At 37.9% G+C, this 22,695-nt stretch overlaps 1 protein-coding gene across 4 annotated transcripts; it reads right to left on the minus strand.

Annotated features, from left to right (window-relative positions):
- Positions 1–295: 295 nt before the first annotated feature.
- LOC103788059 (zinc finger protein 680) lies at positions 296–22,057 on the minus strand. 4 transcript variants are annotated; one of them, XM_078353258.1, is made up of 5 exons: positions 21,912–22,057; positions 20,965–21,091; positions 20,118–20,213; positions 14,346–14,422; positions 296–5,613 (listed from the first exon to the last, which is right to left on the minus strand). In XM_078353258.1, the coding sequence occupies exon 5, from the start codon at positions 5,609–5,611 to the stop codon at positions 3,350–3,352; it is 2,262 nt and encodes a 753-aa protein (XP_078209384.1). In that variant the 5' UTR covers positions 5,612–5,613; positions 14,346–14,422; positions 20,118–20,213; positions 20,965–21,091; positions 21,912–22,057; the 3' UTR covers positions 296–3,349. The 4 variants fall into 4 exon arrangements, with proteins under 4 accessions (XP_078209384.1, XP_035134918.3, XP_008979318.5 ...); XM_035279027.3 differs by lacking the exon at positions 14,346–14,422; XM_035279034.3 differs by lacking the exons at positions 296–5,613; positions 14,346–14,422 and adding an exon at positions 17,086–19,916.
- Between the last annotated feature and the right edge of the window lie 638 nt (positions 22,058–22,695).

A 22,695-nucleotide genomic window follows, 5' to 3' on the forward strand; every position in this document is an offset into this window, starting at 1 on the left:
CCAGGATGATCTTGATCTCCTGACCTTGTGATCTGCCTGCCTTGGCCTCCCAAAATGCTGGAATTACAGGTGTGAGCCACTGCACCCAGGTTCTTTAACTTATTAGTTTAAAGCCACTAGCAAAAATAATTATTAGAAATATTAGTCCATCATGTTATCAAATTGCATACAGTTACCCTCATTTACCTAAACCCTTGAGTAAGGGGGGATGGGTAAAAGTTAGTGGCATAAAAACACTTCATTGAATGCACAATGGCCTTAACAAGTTAAAAAAAAAGTTTAAGTTCACACACAATTTAAAAAGTTTTAAACATAACGCATTTTATTACATACAAATACAATAAAATGATATATTACAAATTAATCTTAACTAAGATTAAAAATAACGTTTTCTTACTATAATGCAGAAGAATAGCACTCTGAATGCCTTCCTCATGGACCACTCAATACTGTAAGTTAAACACAAAGAGCCTCTCTCCACAGGTTTTTATCATGCATCTTACAGTAATGTCCTTACTCTTTCATAGAAAGTATCCTGACTAATGCCCACCTAACAGAAATGACTTCTTATCTCTGATGCAGGAACAATTAATTATCACATGCTTTCACATATGAACACAAGAGGAATAAACAGCATTAAGCGATTTGAGAGTTGAATTACATATTTGCTTTTCAAAAACAATTTTCTCAAGAGAAAAATATAATTTGAAGGTAATTATAAATCTACAAAAAATGTTCTACTTCTTTTAAGGTTATATACAATTTAACTACCAACTTAAGTTTTAAATTATTTTCTATTCTCGGCATTCTGTTTAAGTGCAATGTCTGAAGTGTCAGTACCTTAGATGATATTTCTACTGTGAATTCTTTTTTTCTTTTTTTTTTTTTTTTGAGATGGGAGTCTTGTCTGTAGGCTAGAATGCAATGTCATCATAGGCTCACCACAACCTCTGCCTCCCGGGTTCAAGTGATTCTCCTGCCTCAGCATCCTGAGTAGCTGAGATTACAGGTGCATGCCACCACGCCCAGCTAATTTTGTATTTTTAGTAGAAGCACGGTTTCACCATGTTGGCCAGGCTGGTCTTGAACTCCTGATCTCAAGTTATTTACCCACCTTGGCCTACCAAAGTGTTGGGATTACAGGCGTGAGCCATCGTGCCACGCCTGAATTCGCTGATATTTACAGTCTTAATTTTTGATTTTTATATTTACTGCATTTGCAAAAATAGATTTTAGTATGAGGGCTCTGTTTTTTTTTTTATTGCATTTTAGGCTTTGGGGTACATGTGAAGAACATGCAAGATTATTGCATAGGTACACACATGGCAGTGTGATTTCCTGCCTTCCTCCCCATCAGCCTCTAGTATTTTCTAAGCTGTAGTTTTTTTAAAAAATGTTTTTCCAAATGCATTCTATTTGGAGAGTTTTTCCTCCAATATAAATTTTCTGGTGTTGAACAAAGTTTGAGCAACTGCTTCAGGGTTTTCCTCCAGTACAAAATAGTACAATGTATCTGTGATACAAGTAAAGGTACTACAACCCTATTCATATTTGTAACGTTTGTCCTCAAAATGAATACTTTGTATTTTTTGAGACAAAGGTTTTTGCTCTTGCAGCCCTGGCTGGAGTGCAGTGGTGTGACCCCAGCTCACTGCAACCTTCGTCTCCCAGGTTTGAGCAGTTCTCCTATCTCAGCCTCCCAAGTAGCTGGGATTACAGGGGCCTGCCACCACACCCAGCTAATTTTTGTATTTTTAGTAGAGACACAGTTTCACTATGTTGGCCAGGCAAGTCTCAAACTCAGGAATTTGAGGTCCTGACCTGATTCTGACCTGAGGCACCCCCTTGGCCTCCCAAAGTGCTGGCATTACATGCATTACATGTGTGCCACACCAGCACACCCAGCTCCTCTTCTTCACTTTAAAGGCTTGTATTTTCTGAAAGATCTAGACAAAAACTGCATTTTTATTAAGTACTAACTCTCTAATGTTGAATAAGATGTGAGCAGATATTTCTTTGAGATGGAGTCTCACTCTGTTGCCCAGGCTAAAGTGCAGTGGCACGACCTCAGTTAACTGCAACCTCCGTTTCCTGGGTTCAAGCAATTCTCCTGCCTCAGCCTCCTGAGTAGCTGGGACTACAGGCACGCAACACCAAACCCAGCTAATTTTTTTTTCATAGTATAGATGGGGTTTCACCATGTTGGCCAGGATGGTCTCAATTTCTAGACCTCCTGATCTGCCCACTTTGACCACCAACAGTGCTGGGATTAGAGGCAGGAGCCACTGCGCCCAGCTGATGTGAGCAGATATTATTGGCTTTTCCACATTCCTTACATTTGTACAATCTTTCTGAAGTATAAATGTTTTCCTGTGCAATACGGAGCATTTATTAGAAATGCTGCCACATTCTTTACACTTCTAGTTTTCTTCAGTATGGATTATCTTACCTACAATCAACTGTGACAACCATTTAAAGGCTCTGTGAAATTTTTCACATTTCTAGGAATTTGTCACCAGTATGATTTATGTTAGAAAGTTTGAGGTGTTGTCAAAACTATTGTCACATCTTTCAGGTGTTTGACGTTTTCAGTATTAATTATCTTATGTTTATTGAGGTTTGAAGATTGGTTAAATGTTGCCATATTATTCGTATTTTCAGAGCTTCTCTCAAGTATAAATTGTGTCACATGTAGCAAGGTGTGAGGACCACTTAAAGGTACTGCCACATTTTTTACGTTTGCAGGGTTTCTCTCCAATATAAATACTCTTATATGTAGGGTTGAGAACTAAAGGCTCTGCCACAGACTTCACATTTGTAGGGTTTCTCTCCAATATGAACTTTCCTATCTGCAGTAAAGATTGAGGATAGGTTAAAAGCTTTGCCACATTCTTCACAACTGCAGCGTTTCTCTCCCGTATGTATGGTTAGTAAGGTATGAGGATTGGTTAAAAGCTTTGCCACATTCTTCACAATTGTAGTTTCTCTCCAGTATAAATTATCTTGTGTAGAAAGGTGTAAGGACTGATTAAAGGCATTGCCACATTCTTCTCATTAGTATGGCTTCTCTCCAGGATAAATTACCTTATGTTTAGTAAAAGTTGAAGACCAGTTAAAGGCTTTGCCACAGTTTTTACATTTGTAGGATTCTCTACAGTATGAATTTTCTCACGTTCAGTAAGATTTGAAGGTAAGTTAAAAGCTTTGCCACATTCTTTACATTTGTAGAGTTTCTCACCAGTATAAAAGATCTTCTGTGTAGAAAAGAAGACTGGTTAAAGGCTTTACCACATTATTCATACTTGAAGAGTTTCTCTCCAGTATGAATGTTCTTATGTGCATTAAGTTTTTAGGATGAATTAAAAGTTCTGTCACATTCTTCACATTTGTAGGGCTTCTCTCCAGTATGAATTTCCTTATGCGTAGTAAGGTTTGAGGATAGGTTGAAAGCTTTGCCATAATCTCCACATTTGTAGGGTTTCTCTCCAGTGTGGATTATGTTATGTATAGTAAGAGATGAGAACTGGTTAAAGGATTTGCCACATTCTTCACATTTGTAGGGTTTCTCCGAAGTATGAATTTTCTTATGTGTAGTAAGGTTTGAGGATTGGTTAAAAGCTTTGCCACATTCTTCACATTTATAAGGTTTTTCTCCGGTATGAATTTTCTTATGTGCAGTAAGGGTTGAGGACAGGTTAAAAGCTTTGCCACATTCTTTACATTTGTAAGGTTTCTCTCCAGTATGAATTATCTTATGTCTATTAAGAGTCGAGGAGCAGTTAAAGGCTTTGCCACATTCTGCACATTGGTAAGGTTTCTCTCCAGTATGAATTCTCTTATGTATAGTAAGGTTTGAGAATCGGTTATAAGCCTTTCCACATTCTCCACACTTGTGGGGTTTCTCTCCAGTATAAATTCTCTCATGGTTAGTAATGTTTGAGAATAGGCTAAAAGCTTTTCCATGTTCTTCCAATCTGTAGAGTTTCTCTCCAGTATGAATTATCTTTTGTGTAGTAAGATGTGAGGGCTGGTTAAAGACTTTGCCATATTCTTCACATTTGTAGGGTTTCTCTCCAGTACGAATACTTTTATGTAGAGTAAGGTGTGAGGACTGTTTAAAGGCCTTGCCAAATTCTTCACATTCTTTGAATTTCTCTTTAGTATGAATTATCTTATGTCTACTAAGTTGATAGGACTGATTAAAAGCTTTTCCACATTCTTCACATTTATAGGGTTTTTCTCCAGTATGAATTCTCTTATGTTTAGTAAGAGTTGAGAATCGGTTAAAGGCCTTGCCACATTCTTCGCATTTGTAGGGTTTCTCTCCTGTATGGATTTTCTTATGTTCAGCAAGGTTTGAAGACTGGGTAAAAGCTCTGCCACATTCTTCACATTTGTAGGGTTTCTCTCCAGTATGAAGTTTCTTATGTCTAGTAAGGGTTGAGGATCGATTAAAAGCTTTTCCACACTCTTCACATTTGTATGGTTTCTCTCCAGTATAAATTTTCTTATGGTTAATTAGGTTTGAGGGTTGGCTAAAAGCTTTGCCACATTTTTCACATTTGTAGGATTTCTCTGGAGTATGAATTTTTTTATGTTTAGTAAGGTTTGAAGATTGGTTAAAAGCTTTGCCACATTGTTTACATTTGTAGGGTTTCTCTCCAGTATGAATTATCTTATGAATAATAAGAGTTGAGGACTGGTTAAAGGCTTTGCCACATTCTTCACATTTGTAGGATTTCTCTGCAGTATGAATTTTCTTATGTTTAGTAAGGTTTGAAGATCGGTTAAAAGTTTTGCCACATTCTTCACATTTGTAGAGTTTCTCCCCAGTGTAAATTTTCTCCTGTTTATTAAGGTTTGAGGATATGTTAAAAGTTCTGCCACATTCTTTATATTTGTAGGGTTTCTTTCCAGCATGAATTCTCTTATTGTTAGTAAGATTTGAGAATAGTTTAAAAGTTTTTCCACATTCTTCACATTTGTAGAGGTTCTCTCCACTAGGAAGTATCTTTTGTGTAGTAAGGTGTGAGGACTGACTAAAGACTTTGCCACATTCTTCACATTTGTAAGGTTTCTTTCCAGTATGATTTCTTTTATGTAAAGAAAGGTGTGAGTCCAGTTTAAAGGCTTTGCCACATTCTTCACATCTGTTGGGTTTCTCTTCGGTATGAATTATCTTATGTCTAGAAAGCTGTGAGGACTGGTTAAAGGCTTTTCCACACTCTTCACATTTGTAAGAATTCACTCTAGTATGAATTCTTCTATGCTGAGTTAGTTGTGAAAGCATGCAAAATGATTTGCCACATTCTTTACATTTGAAATGTTTATTTCCAGTATGTCTTTTCTTATGTCTATTTGAATTTGAAAATTTATGGAAGACTTTCATGTATTTATTACACAGAAGTATTTTGCTTGGGGTAGCTGTCAAACATTGGTTAACTCTGCTATAACCTCCTTCGTGCTCCGTACACTCATCCACACTTTTACAGCCTTTTTTAAACTGCAAATTCTCATGCCCACATTTTCCACATCTTCTCAGTGTCACATTTTGGAAAGAATCTTTCATGTTCTGCTCTGACCAAAGGTCTTGGGCAAAATGAAAACACATAACTAAAAGAAATTAAAATAAGAAATTACTCCACTTGCTAGACACAGATGAATATACTTTACAAATCTGATATATAAAATTATACAAACTACATAAGATTGCATAGCAAAATGCCACAGGCTCCAATTTCTTCACAGACATATAACTAAAACATACTGACCAAAATAAATTTGTGAAAACTTATAAATAAGTTCAGTGTGTACAGGGCCCCAGGGGAGCACAACGTGAGAGCCACATAGAAGAAAAAGACAAGTCTGTTTTATTTACCCAACAAAGCTCTTTCTGTTCCCCAGTAGATAACATAGTGCCTTTAGAAGTAAATCGCCAACTCCTGGTTTCATTTTTAAAAGACAAGAAAAATAACAACAAACATATACACATCTTCGTTTCTGGGTTCTATGTCCCTTTACAGACATTGGTTTCTGTCTCCCATGACATAAAGGGCTGAAAGAAATGGTGGTGGACTTTGGAATGACATTTTGAGTCTGCTGAAGTCAAAGGTAAATGTTACTGCAGTAGAAAACAGTTGTAGCAAGTGATTACTGACCATTCAGAAGAAACAAGAACAAACTCTTTTAACTAAAAAAAAAAAAAAAAACCTAGAAAATCTTAGAAAAGACACATCAAACGAACATGTGTGAAAGACTCTCAGAATCACTAGTTAAGACAAATGGCTTCAGACTATGCCAGGACAAAGCTACATTATAAAGATGGTGACAGGCCGGGCACGGTGGCTCAAGCCTGTAATCCCAGCACTTTGGGAGGCTGAGGTGGGTGGATCACGAGGTCAAGAGATCGAGACCATCTTGGTCAACATGGTGAAACCCTGTCTCTACTAAAAATACAAAAAATTAGCTGGGCATGGTGGCGCGTGCCTGTAATCCCAGCTACTCAGGAGGCTGAGGCAGGAGAATTGCCTGAACCCAGGAGGCGGAGGTTGTGGTGAGCCGAGATCGCGCCATTGCACTCTAGCCTGGGTAACAAGAGCGAAACTCCGTCTCAAAAAAAAAAAGATTACAATGTATACAAAATATTAGGGCAATAGAGCCCATCAGAAATTATAAAATTTTCAGAAAGCAACCATTAAAAAATAAAAATATACAAATTAATTTAAAAAATTTAAAATGAATAAAACATGAGTGAATAGGAACAGAGAACTACTGAAAATCAGAAAAATGAGGATAACAACAAAAAAAAGCAGAAACCAGAAACTATGGAGGTAAAAATACAAAAAAAAATTAAAAATTTAAAAGAAAAATTAATGGAAAATAAAGACACTCAACAACTCCAAACACACAAAGGTATTTATAAGAAACACACATATCAGCAAAATTTCAAAACTCACAGACAAGAGAATCTTGGGAACTGCAAGGTGAAAGTGATGTGTGATTTATAATTATAGTCTTAGGAGATAGCCAGTGAATATGTCAAGAAAATTTCACAGGCGAGAAAGGAACTGTGATATAGTCAAAGTCCTGAAAACAATAGATGTAAACTGAGAATAATATCAACAACTGTCCTGCCAAATACCTTCCAAGTAAAACACCTTCCAAAATAACAAAATTTGGCCATGTGCCATGGCTCACGTCTGGAATCACAGCACACTGGGAGACCAAGGTGAGTGGATCACCTGAGGTCAGGAGTTCCAGACCAGCCCGATCAACATGGTGTAACCCCATCTGTACTAAAAACACAAAAAATAATTAGCGAGGCGTGGTGGTGCACTCCCGGAATCCCAGCTACTTGGGAAGCCGAGGCAGAAGAATCACTTGAGCCTGGGAGATGGAGGTTACAGTGAGCCAAGATCGTGCCACTGCACTCCAGCCTGGGCAACAAGAATGAAACTCCATCTTAAAATAAATAAATAAATGGGAAAATTCTGAAAATATATTTTGACGCTACCTATGCCCTACATATCAAAGATGCTGAAAGGAGTTCCTTCCACTGAAAATGACATGACACAAGAAAATAACACATAATCATATGAAAATACATAACTTTCTGGGAAAGATATGTGCATACACAAAAATATGATTTTGTAGCATTATCATAATGGGGCAGAAAGTATTTTTAATTATTCTCTGACATGTGAAAGATAAAAGCATACAAATTATAATAAACATCTGCTAATGAATATGTAACATATAAAGATATAATTAGCAACCTCAATGACAAGGTTGAGGGCAGCTGTATGAATAAGAATTTTTGTATGCAAATAAAGTTGATTTTTAACTAGATTACAATATACTGTTTTATCCTGTAGAGGTTTTATGCGATCCCCAAGGAACCACAAAGAATATATTTGTGTAGATTCACAAAATAAAATAAGAGAGAAATAAAAGCATATAAATACAAAAATCAAAAAGACACAAAGGAAGAAAGAGAGAAAAGGGACTAAGAGACAAGAATCAAATTAAAAGATTAATAAAATAATGTTAGCAAGTCTTTCTGTTTCAGAAAAATATATAGAAAGTTAACTTTACTTAAATATCTATATGATAAATCAAGAGACATACTTTTGGCCAGGCATAGTGGCTCATGCCTTTAATCCCAGCACTTTGGGAGGCTGAAGCAGGTGGAACACCTGAGATCAGGAGTTCGAGACCAGCCTGGCCAACATGGTGAAATCCCATCTCTACTGAAAATACAAAAATTACCTGGGCATGGTGGTGGGTGCCTGTAATCACAGGTACTCAGAAGGCTAAGGCAGGAGAATTGCTTGAACCCGGGAGGTGGAGGTTGCAGTGAGCTGAGATTGCAACACTGCACTCCAGCCTGGGTAACAAGAGCAAAACTCTTTCTCCAAAAGAAAAAGACATACTTTCAATAATGGAATTAATTAAAAATTTTTGAAAACCAAGATCCAACTTGACTTTCTACAAGGGTAAGCTGAGATCTAATTATAAAACAAGACTGAAAGTGGCACGATGGATCTATACATTCTACACAAATATTAACAAAATGAGAACAGAAGATGTCTAAAAAATTACACAAGGTACATTTTAAGTCAAAAACTGTTCTATTTTATAAAATATACCTTAGGTCAAAACTCCAAAGAGAAACATTAAACAGTAATAGATTCAGTTACTAAGAACCTGTGACAAATTTGTATATACATGTGTGTTATATGTGTGTGTGTATCTCACACTGTGGTTCCAAATACAGAAAGCAAACACTGACAGAATAACAGAAATGAAACACATAGAGAATATAATTATAGTAGGATATTTCAATACCAGACTTTCTATAATAAAGATAAAACAAGATAGAATATGAAGGAAGAGAGCACTTGAAGGCAGTAAAAAACAAACATATTTAACAAAAATATAGAGAACACTTCTCAACATTAGGATACACACACTTTTCAATAGCTATACAACAATCTCCTTCAGAGACCACCTGGTAAGCCAGATAATAAGTCTTAACAAATTTTATAAAACTGAATTTTTTTTTTTTTTTTTTGAGATGGAGTTTCGCTCTTGTTACCCAGGCTGGAGTACAAAGGTGCGATCTCGGCTGACGGCAACCTCTGCCTCCTGGGTTCAAGCAATTCTCCTGCCTCAGCCTCCCAAGTGGCTGGGACTATAGGCATGCACCACCATGCCCAGCTAATTTTTGTATTTTTAGTAGAGACGGGGTTTCACTATGTTGATTAGGATAGTCTCGATCTCTTGACCTCATGATCCACCTGCCTCGGCCTCCCAAAGTGCTGGGATAATAGGCATGAGCCACTGAGCCCAGCCGAAAACTGAATTTTTATGGTTACTTTCTCTAACAAAAATGAAATAATATAAAACAATAGAAAAAAACTTAAAAATTTACAAATATGTAGAAATTAACACACTCTGGAGCATGCTCTTGTTCAAACATTGAAATAATACTGTGAAGATGGCCGTACTGCTTAATCTACTAATTCAATGCAATGCCAAATTCACTGCATTTCTGAAGAAACACAAACCACAAAAGTATATAAAATCTCAAAAGACAATAAAGTACACAATTTTCAAAAAAAGAAAAAGAAAAAAGTAATGTTAAAGGCATTACAGTTCTTGATTTGAAAACACATTACAAAGCCACAGAATTAAATAACTGGCATGAGTATAAAGGTAAAAAGTCGGCTAATAAAGTAGAATGCAGTACATATATAAACTTTCACATATTTGACCGTAAGAAGAGTACTTTGCCAACATCACTGAGAGCACATAAGTAAAAACAATGCAAACTTCTGTCACCAAACCATTCAGTCGATAAAATGTGAAATACAGAAATACTGGAATATCACCTAAAATTTAAAAAGCAGGAAATATTCTAACAACTATAAAGATAAAGCTAGAAGACATTATGCGAAATGAAATGAGCCAGCCACAAAAAGAGATTGTAAGAGACATACAAAGCAGATACAAAAAACACTCCCAGAAACAGAAAACAGAGTGGTGTTTAAAAAGTCTGACAAAATGGGAAAAACTGGTAGCTGTTTAATATGTACTGAGATTTAGCTTTGCAAAATAAAAACATTCTAGGGATATGTTGTATAACACATCAATATAATTAAGATGACTAAATTGAATATTTAAGAATACTTGATTGTCAGCCAGGTTTGGTGGCTAATGCCTATAATCCCAGCACTTTGGGAGGCCGAGGCAGACAGATCACCTGAGGTCAGCAGTTCAAGACCAGCCTGGTCAACATGGCAGAACCCTGTCTCTACTAAAAATACAAAAATTAGCTGGATGTGGTGGCAGTCACCTGTTACCTCAGCTACTTAGGAAGCTGAGGAAGGGAGCAACGCTTCAATCTGGGAGGCTGAGGTTGCAGTGAGCCGAGATCACGCCATTGCACTTCAGCCTGGGTTGACAGAGCAAGACTCTGTCTCAAAAAATAAGGAAAAATACTTAATTGTAAATTGTTACATTTTTTTGACAAGTAAAAATAAACAATAATACCTTAAAAAGATAGAGTTATGACAGTTTTTAAATTATCTTTCAATCCAAACATTTTTCTCCCACATAAAAACATAGATTTAAAAATAACTAAATGTTAGCTTGGCGTGGTGGCTCATGCCCGTAATCCCAGCACTTTGGGAGGCTGTGGCAGGTGGATCATCTGAGGTCAGGAGTTTGAGACCAGCCAGGCCAATGTGGTGAAACCCTATATCTAATAAAAATGCAAAAATTAGCTGGGCGAGGTAGTGGGCACCTGTAATCCCAGCTACTCAGGAGAATGAGGTAGGAGAATTGCTTGAACCTGGGAAGCGGAGGTTACAGTGAGCAGAGATCAGGCCACTATACTCCAGCCTGGGCAACAAAAGCAAGACTCTGTTCTAAAAAAAAAAGCCTAAATGTTGAAATTTTGAGCATTTTTATGACTGCTCACCTAGACAAAATTATACAACCATTCACAACAAACCTATTCCAGAAAAATACAAGTCTTAAAAAAATACAGGAATAATATTTATATAGGGAAACAGTTAACTATATTGGCAGTAGACAATAAATATGGTTAATTCATATTTGGTTTAGTTTGTTTGTCTGTGTAGAAACAGACTCTCGCTCTGTTGCCCAGGCTGGAGTGTAGTGGCGCAATCTTGGCTCACTGCAACCTTTGACTCTCAGGTTTAAGCAATTCTCCTGCCTCAGCCTCCCAAGTAGCTGGGACTACCGGCGCCTGCCACCATGCCCAGCTAATTTTTTGTGTTTTTTTAGTAGAGATGAGGTTTCACCGTGTTAGCCAGGAAAGTCTCAATCTCCTGACCTCATGATCTGCCTGCCTCAGCCTCCCAAAGTGCTGGGATTATAGGCGTGAGCCACTGTGCCTGGGTCTAATTCGTATTTAATTTTGCTCTGCACTGTCTTAAATTGCAGAGAGTTAAATACTGTCATACACAATTAAAATATAAACTAAAATACCAAAATACATTATTTTGTGAGGTGGCATACTCTAAAACATATAACACAAAATTATTAAGTTGCAAAACAAAATTAAAAGATGGAATGCAAAACTGACCAGATGCCATCAAGAATGTCAATATATTCATGAAAGAAATATTAGAAGAATATAGGAAAAAAGTAATACAGAGGTTACTTGAAGACAAAAAAGGCGAAGAACTTCCCAAATTTTAATGTAATAAAAAATTTTAACCAGTAAGACTTGATTCAAAATTATTTTACTTCAAAGACAAAATATAAATAAAGACTTCCCAAAATAAGAGGTGAGCCAGGCGTGGTGGCACATGCTTGCAATCCCAGCTACATGGGAGGCTGAGGCCGGAGAATCCCTTGAACCCGGGTGGCAGAGGTTGAGTGAGCCGAGATTGTGCCATTGCACTCCAGTCTGGGCAACAACAGTAAAACTCCATCTCAAAAAAATAAATATATAAAAATAAAAAAGAGGTGAAAGTGTTCACTGCCACTAGCAAAGTGCTACAAAAAATGCTACATTATGGCCAGATACAGTCGCTCACGCCTCTAATCCCACAGTTTTAAGAGGCCGAGGCAGTCAGATCACTTGAGACCACGCGTTGAAGATCAGCCTGGGCAAAAAGTAAGACACTGCATATTTAAAATATGCTAAAATAAGTCCATAATGTTGAAAAATAAAATGATGCCGGACACCATCATAAAAACATATATAAACATAAAGCTCTCTATTACACGTAAATGTACAGATACACATATAATTCTCTTTTTTTTTTGATATGGAGTCTTGCTCTGTTTCCCATGCTGCAGTGCAGTGGTGCTATCTCGGCCCACTGCAACCTCTGCCTCCTGGGTCCTGCCTCAAGCCTCCCAAGTAGCAGGGATTACAGGCATGCACCACCACATCTGGCTAATTTTTCTTTTTTTTTTTTTTTTAGTATAGATGGGGTTTTACCATGATGGTCAGACTGGTCTCAAAGTCCTGGCCTCAAGCAATCCACCTGCCTTGGCCTCTTAAAGTGCTTGGATTACAGGTGTGAGCTATCACATCTGGCCTTGTTTTTCATATTCTACAGAAATGTAAGGGTTTTATGCACCATCATTATGACAGTAAAGAATTCTGGCCAGCTGTGGTGCCTCATGCCTGCAATCCCAGCACTTTGGGAGGCCGAGGTGGGCAGATAATGAGGTCAGGAGTTTGAGACCAACAACAGTGAACCCCATCTCTTCTACAAATATAAACATTAGTCAGGTGTCATGGCCCATGCCTGTCATCTCAGCTTCTTGGGAGGCTGAGTCATGAGAATCATTTGAACCTGGAAAATAGAAGTTGCAGTGAGCTGCAACGCCACTGCACTCCAGCCTGAGCAACAAAGCAAGACTCTGTCTCAAAAAAAAGTACATGAAAAATGAAATATTAATCTGTTAATAAATACACAATATAATTTTTAATATCAACAAACTAAAAAATATAGAGGTGTAGTTTTTGTATTTAATTGAAGTTTTTATGAGATCAAAATATAGTTTTAACTTTGTTTTATGTGATCTCCATTTTTCATGACCATTATGAAGATAAAATTTATAAAAAATATTAAAAAATAAAGCATGTCCCTACACAATTAAAATTAAAATGGAAGAGAAAATACGAAAAACGTATCTACAAGAAACACATAAAAGAACAAAACTGATAATAGTAATATTTTCTTAAACAATCATTTTAAATATAAATCAATTAAACTACTTTTAATTTTCTGTTTTTATTTTTTGAGAGAGTCTCACTCTGTCACCCCGGCTGGAGTGCAGTAGCATGATCTCAGCTCACTGCAACCTCCATCTCCCCGGTTCAAGCAGTTCTCTGCCTCAGCCTCCCAAGTAGCTGGGATTATAGGCACGTGCTACCACACCTGGCTAATTTTTGTATTTTTAGTAGAGACAGGGTTTCATCATCTTGGCCAGGCTGGTCTTGAACTCCTGACCTCGTGATCCATCTGCCTTGGACTCCTCAAGTGCTGGGATTATAGGCACATGCTACCACACCCAGCTAATTTTTGTATTTTTAGTAGAGACGGGGTTTCATCATCTTGGCCAGGCTGCTCTTGAACTCCTGACCTCATGATCCATCTGCCTTGGCCTCCTAAAGTACTGGGATTATAGGCATGAGCAACCAAGCCTGGCTAATTAAACTACTTAATAAAAAGAAATGTAATCTCAGGACTTTGGGAGCCTAAGGTGGGCTGAACACTTGATCCTAGGATTTCAAGACCAGCCTAGGCAACATAAGGAAGCCCTATCTCTACAAAAAAATACCAAAAAATATGTGATTGCACATCCTTGTAGTTCAGCTACTTGAGAGGCTAAAATAAGAGGATCATCTGAGTTCTGGAAGTTGAGGCTACAGTGAGTTGTGATAACACCACTACAAGCAAGCCTTGTAGTGAAACCCTATCGAAAGAAAGAAAAGAACAGAAAAGAAAAGAAAAGAAAAGAAGGAAGGAAGGAAGGAAGGAAGGAAGGAAGGAAGGAAGGAAGGAAGGAAGGGGAAGGGAACAGAAAAAGCAAGGAAAGGAAAAGGAAAGGAAAGGAAGGGAAAGAAAAGGAAAGGAAAGGAAAGAAAAGAATAAATAAAATGCCTGACTGACTTAAGAAAAAAATCATACAATATGCTGCCTACTAGAGACTGATTTTAGCCCTGGCACAGTGGCTCACACTTGTAATACCAGCACTTTGGAAGGCTGAGACCAGCCTGGCAAACATGGTAAAACCCCACCTCTACTAGAAAAATAAAAATACAAAAATTAGCCAGGAATGGTGGCACACACCTGTAATCCCAGCAACTCAGAAGGCTGAGGCAGGTGAATCACTTGAATCTGGGAGGCAGAGGTTGCAGTGAGCCAGCCTGGGGGACAGAGAAAGACTGCATCTCAAAAAAAAAAAAAAAAAACTCAGGCTAGCAATGAGTCAAATAGGCTGAAAATATCAATGAGGAAAATATCTACATTCTATGAAAATGGTAATCACAATTGGGTGAGGAAGTCATATTAGACATGCTTTAAAGTACTTGCATGAAACAAAGACTGATATTACATAATAGGAAAGTGGATCAATTTACCAGGAACATATAGCTTTTATATTTATCTGTATGTAGATGTATATAACAGTAGTGCTGCAAAATGGATAAAGAAGATATTGTCAAAAGTGAAGCAAGAAATACACAGCAACATAATAAACATCAAGTAGACATCAAGACCTCATTTTCAATAAACAGAAAACTCAAATAAAAAATCAATAAGAAAACAGCGAACTTATAAAACATTATAGATATTAATTGTTTTTGCATGTAAAGGAATACCTGAGAGCTAATAATTTATAAAGAAAAAAGGGGCCAGGCATGGTGGCTCACACCTATAAACCCAGCACTTTAGGAGATAAATACATAGTTCAAAGAACAGAGAAACACATAACTGTGGTATTATTTTAATAAGTGAAAATATTTGCAAATCACATGTGACAGGAGTTAATATTACGAATATATAAACAACTCTTAAAACCAAACAATAAAGTTCAATTACTTCCTTTAGAAATGGGAAAATAATTGAATTAAATTTTCACCAAAAATGATACACAAATTAGAAAAAGCAATTGAAAGAACACAGTATATTACAGTTTGTAGAGAAATGCATACAAATTGCAATGAGGAACAAAATCACCTCACACCAATCAGAATGGCCATTATCAGTTTTTTTAAAAATACCAAATCTGTTGACAATGCAATAAAAATGAAACCCATACTGACTGTTGGTGAAAAACAAGAATGCAGCCATTGATTTAAAATGTTATAAATGTTTTTCAAGTAATTAAAAATAAAATTGTCATAAAATATCAAATAATAAATCCCATATCCAAAATATCCAACAGAGGACCTGAAAGACATATTTGAACATCTATGTTTATTGTACCAGTATACACAAAAGCCAAATGGCTGAAGCAACCCAGGTGTTCCTTTATTTATAAACACATCAAAAAATATAACATATACATACAATGAAATTTTACTTAGCCTTTAAAAAAATCTTGCCACATTTTAAGATAAACATCCTTGAGAATATTATGTCACCTGAAATAAGCCAGTAAAAAATGATGGACACTGTATGATTCCATTCATAGGAGATAACTTAAGTGGAAGGGTGTTTGTCAAACGCTGGGAAAAGGGTAAAATGATGGACACTGTATGATTCCATTCATAGGAGATAACTTAAGTGGAAGGGTGTTTGTCAAGGGCTGGGAAAAGGGTAAAATGAGCAGTTATTACTTAATGGGTATTGAATTTTAGTTTCCAAAGATGTAAAATTTCTAGAAGTTTTTTGCATAACAACGTGAATATACTTAACATGCCTGAAATGGAACAGCACAAATTTTTTTTTGAGATCAGATCTCACTCTGTCACCCAAGCTGGAGTGCAGTGGCACAATTATCACTCACTGTAGCCACTAACTCCCTGGCTCAAATAACCCTCCCCTCTCAATCTTCCAAAGAGCTGGGACCACACACCACCATGCCTGGCTATTTTTTTTTTCATCCAGCTGAAGTGTAGTGGCACGATCCTGGCTCACTGCAACCTCTACCTCCCAAGTTCAAGCAATTCTCCTGCCTCAGCCTCCCAGTGTGCCCAGCTAATTTTGTGTTTTTAGTAGAGGCAGGAGGCCAAGGCGGATGGATCAAGAGGTCAGGAGTTCAAGACCAGCCTGTCCAGCATGGTGAAACCCTGTTTCTACTAAAAATACAACACTTAGCCAGGAATGGTGGTGCATGCCTATAATCCCAGCTACTTGGGAGGCTGAGGCAGGAGAATTGCTTGAACTTGGAAGGCAGAGGTTGCAGTGAGCCAAGATCGTTCCACTGCTCTCCAGCCTGGGTGACAGAGCGAGACTCTGTATAAAGAAAGAAAAAAAAATTGTAGAGAAGGAATCTTCACACCCACTGCAGTGGCTCATGCCTATAATCTCAGAACTTTGGGATGCTAAGGTGGGCAGATCAGGAGGTCAGCAGATTGAGACCAGCCTGACCTACATGGTAATGCCCTATCTCTGCTAAAAATACAAAAATTAGCCTGGCATGGTGGTATGTGTCTGTAATCCCAGCTAGTTGGGAGGCTGAGGCAGGAGAATTGCTTGAACCCAGGAGGTAGAGGCTGCAGTGAGCTAAGATCATGCCACTACACTCCAGGTGAGATTCCATCTCAAGAAAAAAAAAAGAGAGAGAGAATCTCAATGTTTTCCAGGTTGTTCTCAAACTTTGGGCTCAAGTGATCCTTTTGTCTTGGCTTTCCAAAATCCTAGGATTACAGATATGAGCCACCACCACGCCTGGCCTTGAAATATACACTTCAATAGATTTAAGACTGTAAATTGTATGTTATGGGGTTTTACAACAATTAATATTTTAAAGAAAAACTGAAAAAAATATAGAATTATAAATCTTTTCAAAAATTACCTTCAAATCATAAAAGTGTTTCTCTCACACAAAGGAAATATAAATTCATCATTAAACACAGTGAAAAGATGATATCCATAACTATTTACTTAGACAATATAAAACAACCATTGAAAATCAGCTAAGAAAGAACACAAATAAGATAAGCCATAACCAAAATTGGGGTCATATTTGTAAATAAAAACACACACATATACAATCTGACTGTAACAGACATATGGCTAATTTATTTTTTAAACCCCACATTGACTTAGAGTGTACAAATGGAACTGCAATTATAATACACAAGTAAAACAAAACACAATAATCTGATGTTAAGAAACCTACATTGAAAAACCACGCTAATATAGAACTACAAAACAATATGAGAAATGTTTATTCATGAAATCTGGTTTGCAATATTGATGTACCTTTAAGAAATAATCTGTCTAGGTAATTGCAATATTTACCTAGGTGTGTACTCACGGAAGGCAGGTATTTTAAATCATTCATATCTGCTGGGTAGCAGTAAAAATTCAGAGAAAGTGAAGCATAATCATAAATAGAAGACACCAATGAGGAAATTTTAGAGCATTTTTTAAAAAGTGGAGATAATTTTGATATTTAAAATATATGCTATTCTTACACAAACTGAAAATTCTGTAACCCAACTTTAGAAGCAAACAATACCCTTACATCGCTAAAGAAAAAATAAATATATGTGAATGTGTATATATATATTTATATGTGTAATATATATTTATATGTGCAGGTATGTGTGTGTGTGTGCAAAATATGGCAAAATCTGGTTAGAGCCTCTGATACATGAAAGTATTTGAGAATAAATGATAATATTTAGATACAGTCTGAAGAAAGTGGGTGAAAATCCTGTAATTTGTTTATACCAACAGCTAATTCAAATTTGTAAGTAACTATTTTAATAAATAGGAGTGCCTACTAATTATCTAATTTACTTAAGGTATAACTTATAAATTCTAGCACATTGTCCTCAGTGTCTGAATTTAAAACTACAGACAAATTTAAAATAGAAAATAAAACGCAAAAATGTATAGAGTGATTTCAGTAAGACAGAAAAATAAAAGGTGCCCTATTTTCTTATACCCCAACAGCAAAAATATTTATCAGCCATCCCTGACCAAAAAATATGTTTACGAGAAAGCTGGGCATTATGGATCACACCTGTAATGACAGTTTCACGTGGTACATTTAGGTTGGATTGGTTCAGGCCAGGATTTAAAGACCAGCATAGGTTGGAAAGCAAGAACCCATCTCAAAAATAAGTACCCGTAACAGAGCTTTAAGATCCAGGGAGGGAGTTTTGAAACTCTGCTAGAGCCAAAGATTGAGAAGTGTTCCTTTTCAGAAGGCAAATTACAAGACCCCTATAGTTGGCTACAGACCAGAAAATGGCCCACCCAACTTGGTCCCCCTAAGAATTCTGAACTTACTCTGTAATCATCCCAAACTCCTCCCAGCAACAGTCTGAGAAAGGTCCAGTCTTTCCAGAGGTCTGGAGGAAGACACACATTTATAGCCAGGTAGGCAGATCTGCAGACTCTGGCCGTTACCATACTCCCTGAAGCAGTTCAATGACTCAGTTCCTACTCCCCGATTCACACCTTATTGTCAGTTCTGCCTACACAGAAACCCATACAGTGACCTAGAAAAATCTCTGGTACTCAGTAAAAGCCATACTCATCCACATCCTGATACAAGGCCCATCATACTCAGACCTAACTGCAAAAACATGCCCTAATATCTGTCCTACAGAGCAATGTCCTAATGGACATTTGGTCTATCCAAAAATAAACTGGAAATTACAACTACCTAAGCTTCTTACAACAGACCAATAAAGGCAGACCCTAGTGCAGACACAGTAACCTTGTGACTAAGCTACACCCCACTCTACTACAAACCCAGAGGGCATCCCATCACCCTGGGGGCTCTACAAAAGAAGATCTTTCCTCCTGAAATCAGTTTATAAAAACTTGAAGAGGTTTTTGCTCTTTCAAATGCATACATACCAGTGCAAAACTGTATTGTGCCCGTTGTCAATGCTTTTATTTTAACATAGCACTGACAGCATGTGGCAAAAGGATTAAAAATTTTTTTTAAAGTCACTGAAATTAAAGACAAATAAGTAGAAAGTTGCTGGTTGTAGATTATATAATCTTATATATACGAAACCATAAACAGTATATTAAAACCTGTCAAAAGTGATAAATATACATGGTAAATTTCCAAAATATAAAATTAACATATAAGTATAAATTATGGTTTCATCCACTTAAACTATCTGATAAAAAAGAGGAAGAAAACAATATTATTTATAATACCATTAAAATAATTATTCTTGAGAACAAATTAAACCAAAAAGGTAAAAAAAAAAAAAATGTATAATAAAAGAAATTAGAGAAGACACACATTTTAAAATATTTTATGTATATGGATTGAAATAATAAATATTGATAAAGTGCCATGTTTTCCAAAGTGATTTATAAATTCAATAAACTCCCTATTGAAATTCCAGTGGCATTATTTTCACAGTAATGAAAAATACAATTCTAAAATTTACATGAAACTACAATAAATTTGAATAGCCAAAGCAATTTTAAGTAAAAAAAAAAAAAAAACAGAACATCATAGTTTATAATTTCAAACTATATTTCAAGACTATAGTAATAAAAACAGAATAGAATGTGCAGAAAAATGAACAATGAAACAGAAAACACTACTCACACATTTCAGACATGATGCAAAAAAAGAACTTAAAACAGTTTAACAGAGGTTTTCAAAAGTATGCAGATATTTGTGTCGCCAAAACAAAAAAAAGTCAGGCTGTGCCTCTAACATGCCATGACGAGGACTTTGGCTCTCACTGTGAACTTGAAGGAAGATCACTGAAGGAAAAATAGAATCCTTAGAGAATTTAAAAGCATAAGACAGAAGATGCCCCTCTGTGACAGCAAAAGAAAAAAAAAAGCTCAGGCTTTCCAGAAACTATTTCCTTTGGAAGACAGCTTCCCAAACCACATTTTAAGAACTGGCTTTTCCTTTGACCTGTCATCTGTGTCATCTGTTGTATTCACTATCTCACCTACCTGGGGGTTTGGCTACCATCTCACATCTCTTCATATTCCAGGGCTCTTTCTTTTGCTCCAGACAGGTGATCAGATATGGCTTAGAGACAGCAATACCTGTTTTATTGAAAATAACATGAATCTTAGTCATATTCTCCAATTACCAACCTAGTAATGTACTCAGTAAAGAGGATATAATAAATACTAATCTATAACATAAACTTCTAAATATTTAGAAAATATTTTAAATTTGTAGGTTTTAAATTTTACCATCTGGTACCACTGAATCAAAAATTGGTGTTGGGAATTAGATTTTAAGGGGTGGGTAACAATATTTCATGGCACTAAATTTCTGGAATCATCACTAATCTAGAATGAAAGATAGAGATTAGCTCAGGAATGTAAAAAATGAAACATCTTGAAGGAATGATTTCCTACTCAAAGAAATCTCTACGATTTTTGGTCGGGAGCAGTGGGTCACACCTGTAATCCCAGCACTTTGGGAGGCTGAGGCGGGCGAATCACAAGGTTAGTAAATCCAGACCACCCTGACTAACACGCTGAAATGTCTCCACTAAAAATACAAAAAATTAGCAGGGTGTGGTGGCATGTGCCCGTAAGTCCCAGCTACTCGAAAGGCTGAGGCAGGAGAATCACCTGAATCTGGGAGATTGCACCACTGCACTCCTGCCTGGGTGACAGAGCAAGACTCTATTTCTAAATAAATAAATCTCAAAGATTTTCTTGAAAACAGGAATCTGAAACTCATTTATGCAAAGCATAAATTACCAGAAAACATTCTACAAAAATAAAAAAAAAATAAAACCTTAAGTGTATTTTAGGAATTGTGAATTGAAGTTATCCTCACCCAGGAAGACCAGATTTCTGTAGTTTTCTAGCAACACATTCCTATATAAATCCCGCTGTGCGGTGTCCAGGCATTGCCACTCCTCCAGAGAGAATTCTATGGCCACATCCCTAAATGTCAGTGGTTCCTGAAAAACACAAACACACACACATCTACCAAGTGGCCATGAGCTAGTACTTGATTGATTGATTATGTATGTACGTAGGTGTGTATTTATTTATGAATGAATGAGACGGAGTTTCGCTCTTGTTACCCAGGCTGGAGTGCAATGGCTCGATCTCAGCTCACCGCAACCTCCGCCTCCTGGGTTCAGGCAATTCTCCTGCCTCAGCCTCCCGAGTAGCTGGGATTACAGGCACGCGCCACCATGCCCAGCTAATTTTTGTATTTTTAGTAGAGACGGGGTTTCACCATGTTGACCAGGATGGTCTCGATCTCCTGACCTCGTGATCCACCCGCCTCGGCCTCCCAAAGTGCTGGGATTACAGCCGTGAGCCACCGCGCCCGGCCACTTCCACAGATTATTTTAAGAGAAAAAAAGACTGACTGGGAACCCCACAGACTAAAGCTTTTCCCATTCATGAACCCCGCATCCCCAGTCAGGATTCTGCCCTGACGACCCTACCGTCCTCCCTACACAACGGAAAAGAGATGGGGCGCTACGGAGGCAGAGCTGCCCAGAGAGGACTCCGGGCCGGGCCGCAGCCACCGCGCGGGGAGGAGACAGGACGCCCGGGTCCCGGCTGTCAGCCCAGCCGCCATCTTCCGGCTGAAAAGGACTGAGGGCTGAGCTGCGCCAAGGACAACTCGGGGCCAAACTCGGGACCACACTCGGGGCCGCGGACTTTGAAGCCGACTTCCTGGGGCCCCTGTCCCGCCACAGCCACTTCGGACCATTTCCAAGCAGCCCCTCCCCCTCTCTCGGGATGTCGGACCGGCACTCTCACCATTTCCAGCCTGCCAGGGGTCCCGGCGTCTTAACTGTGCATCCCCCAGTACCTGCAGGGCACAGGGACACAGAGGCGGGGCCTCCAGGAGCAGAGGACACAGGGAAGCCAGGAGGCGACACCGAGCTCCGGCCGCGGCCAGACACAAAGGCCCCGCCAAGGCCCGGAAGCCGTCCTGTGCGCTCCAGCTGCGTGCCTCATTGGACGGCTCCCAGACGAGCGATCCTGATTGGACAATGTTTGCGGCCCCGCCCCCTCAGGCCCTGAGTGACAGAAGATGTGCTCATTTGCTGGGCAGGAAGAATGCTGATAAAGCGAAATCTAAGCTGCAGCTTTTTCAGGCGGGGCTTCCTCCCTGAGCTGAGCTAGGTCCACCCCGGAGTGTTTGCATTTAGCCTTGTGTATAACGTCGTACTCATTTATAATAATACATTATGTGGGTATTCACACATGAAAATAATACAACAATTATTTTTAAATTCCAGATTTTATGACCTTTCTGAATTCTGGTCCTTTGAGCGGGCAGGAGGAGAGTTTAAAAAAGGAGGCAATCCTCCTAAACAAAATGTAAGCTGCATGTGTATTCTAAATTTTCTTTCTTTCTTTACTGAGTAGCTGGGCTTACAGGCGCTCATCACCATGCCCAGTTAATTTTTAGTGGAGATGGGGTTTCACCATGTTGGCCAGGCTGGTCTTGAACTCCTGACCTCAGGTGATCCACTTGCCTAGGCCCCGCAAAGTACTGGTATTGCAGGCTTGAGCCACCGTGACCTACCGTGTTCTA

Source organism: Callithrix jacchus, chromosome 2 (genome assembly GCF_049354715.1).
Source record: "Callithrix jacchus isolate 240 chromosome 2, calJac240_pri, whole genome shotgun sequence".
Taxonomy (NCBI): Eukaryota; Metazoa; Chordata; class Mammalia; order Primates; family Cebidae; genus Callithrix; species Callithrix jacchus.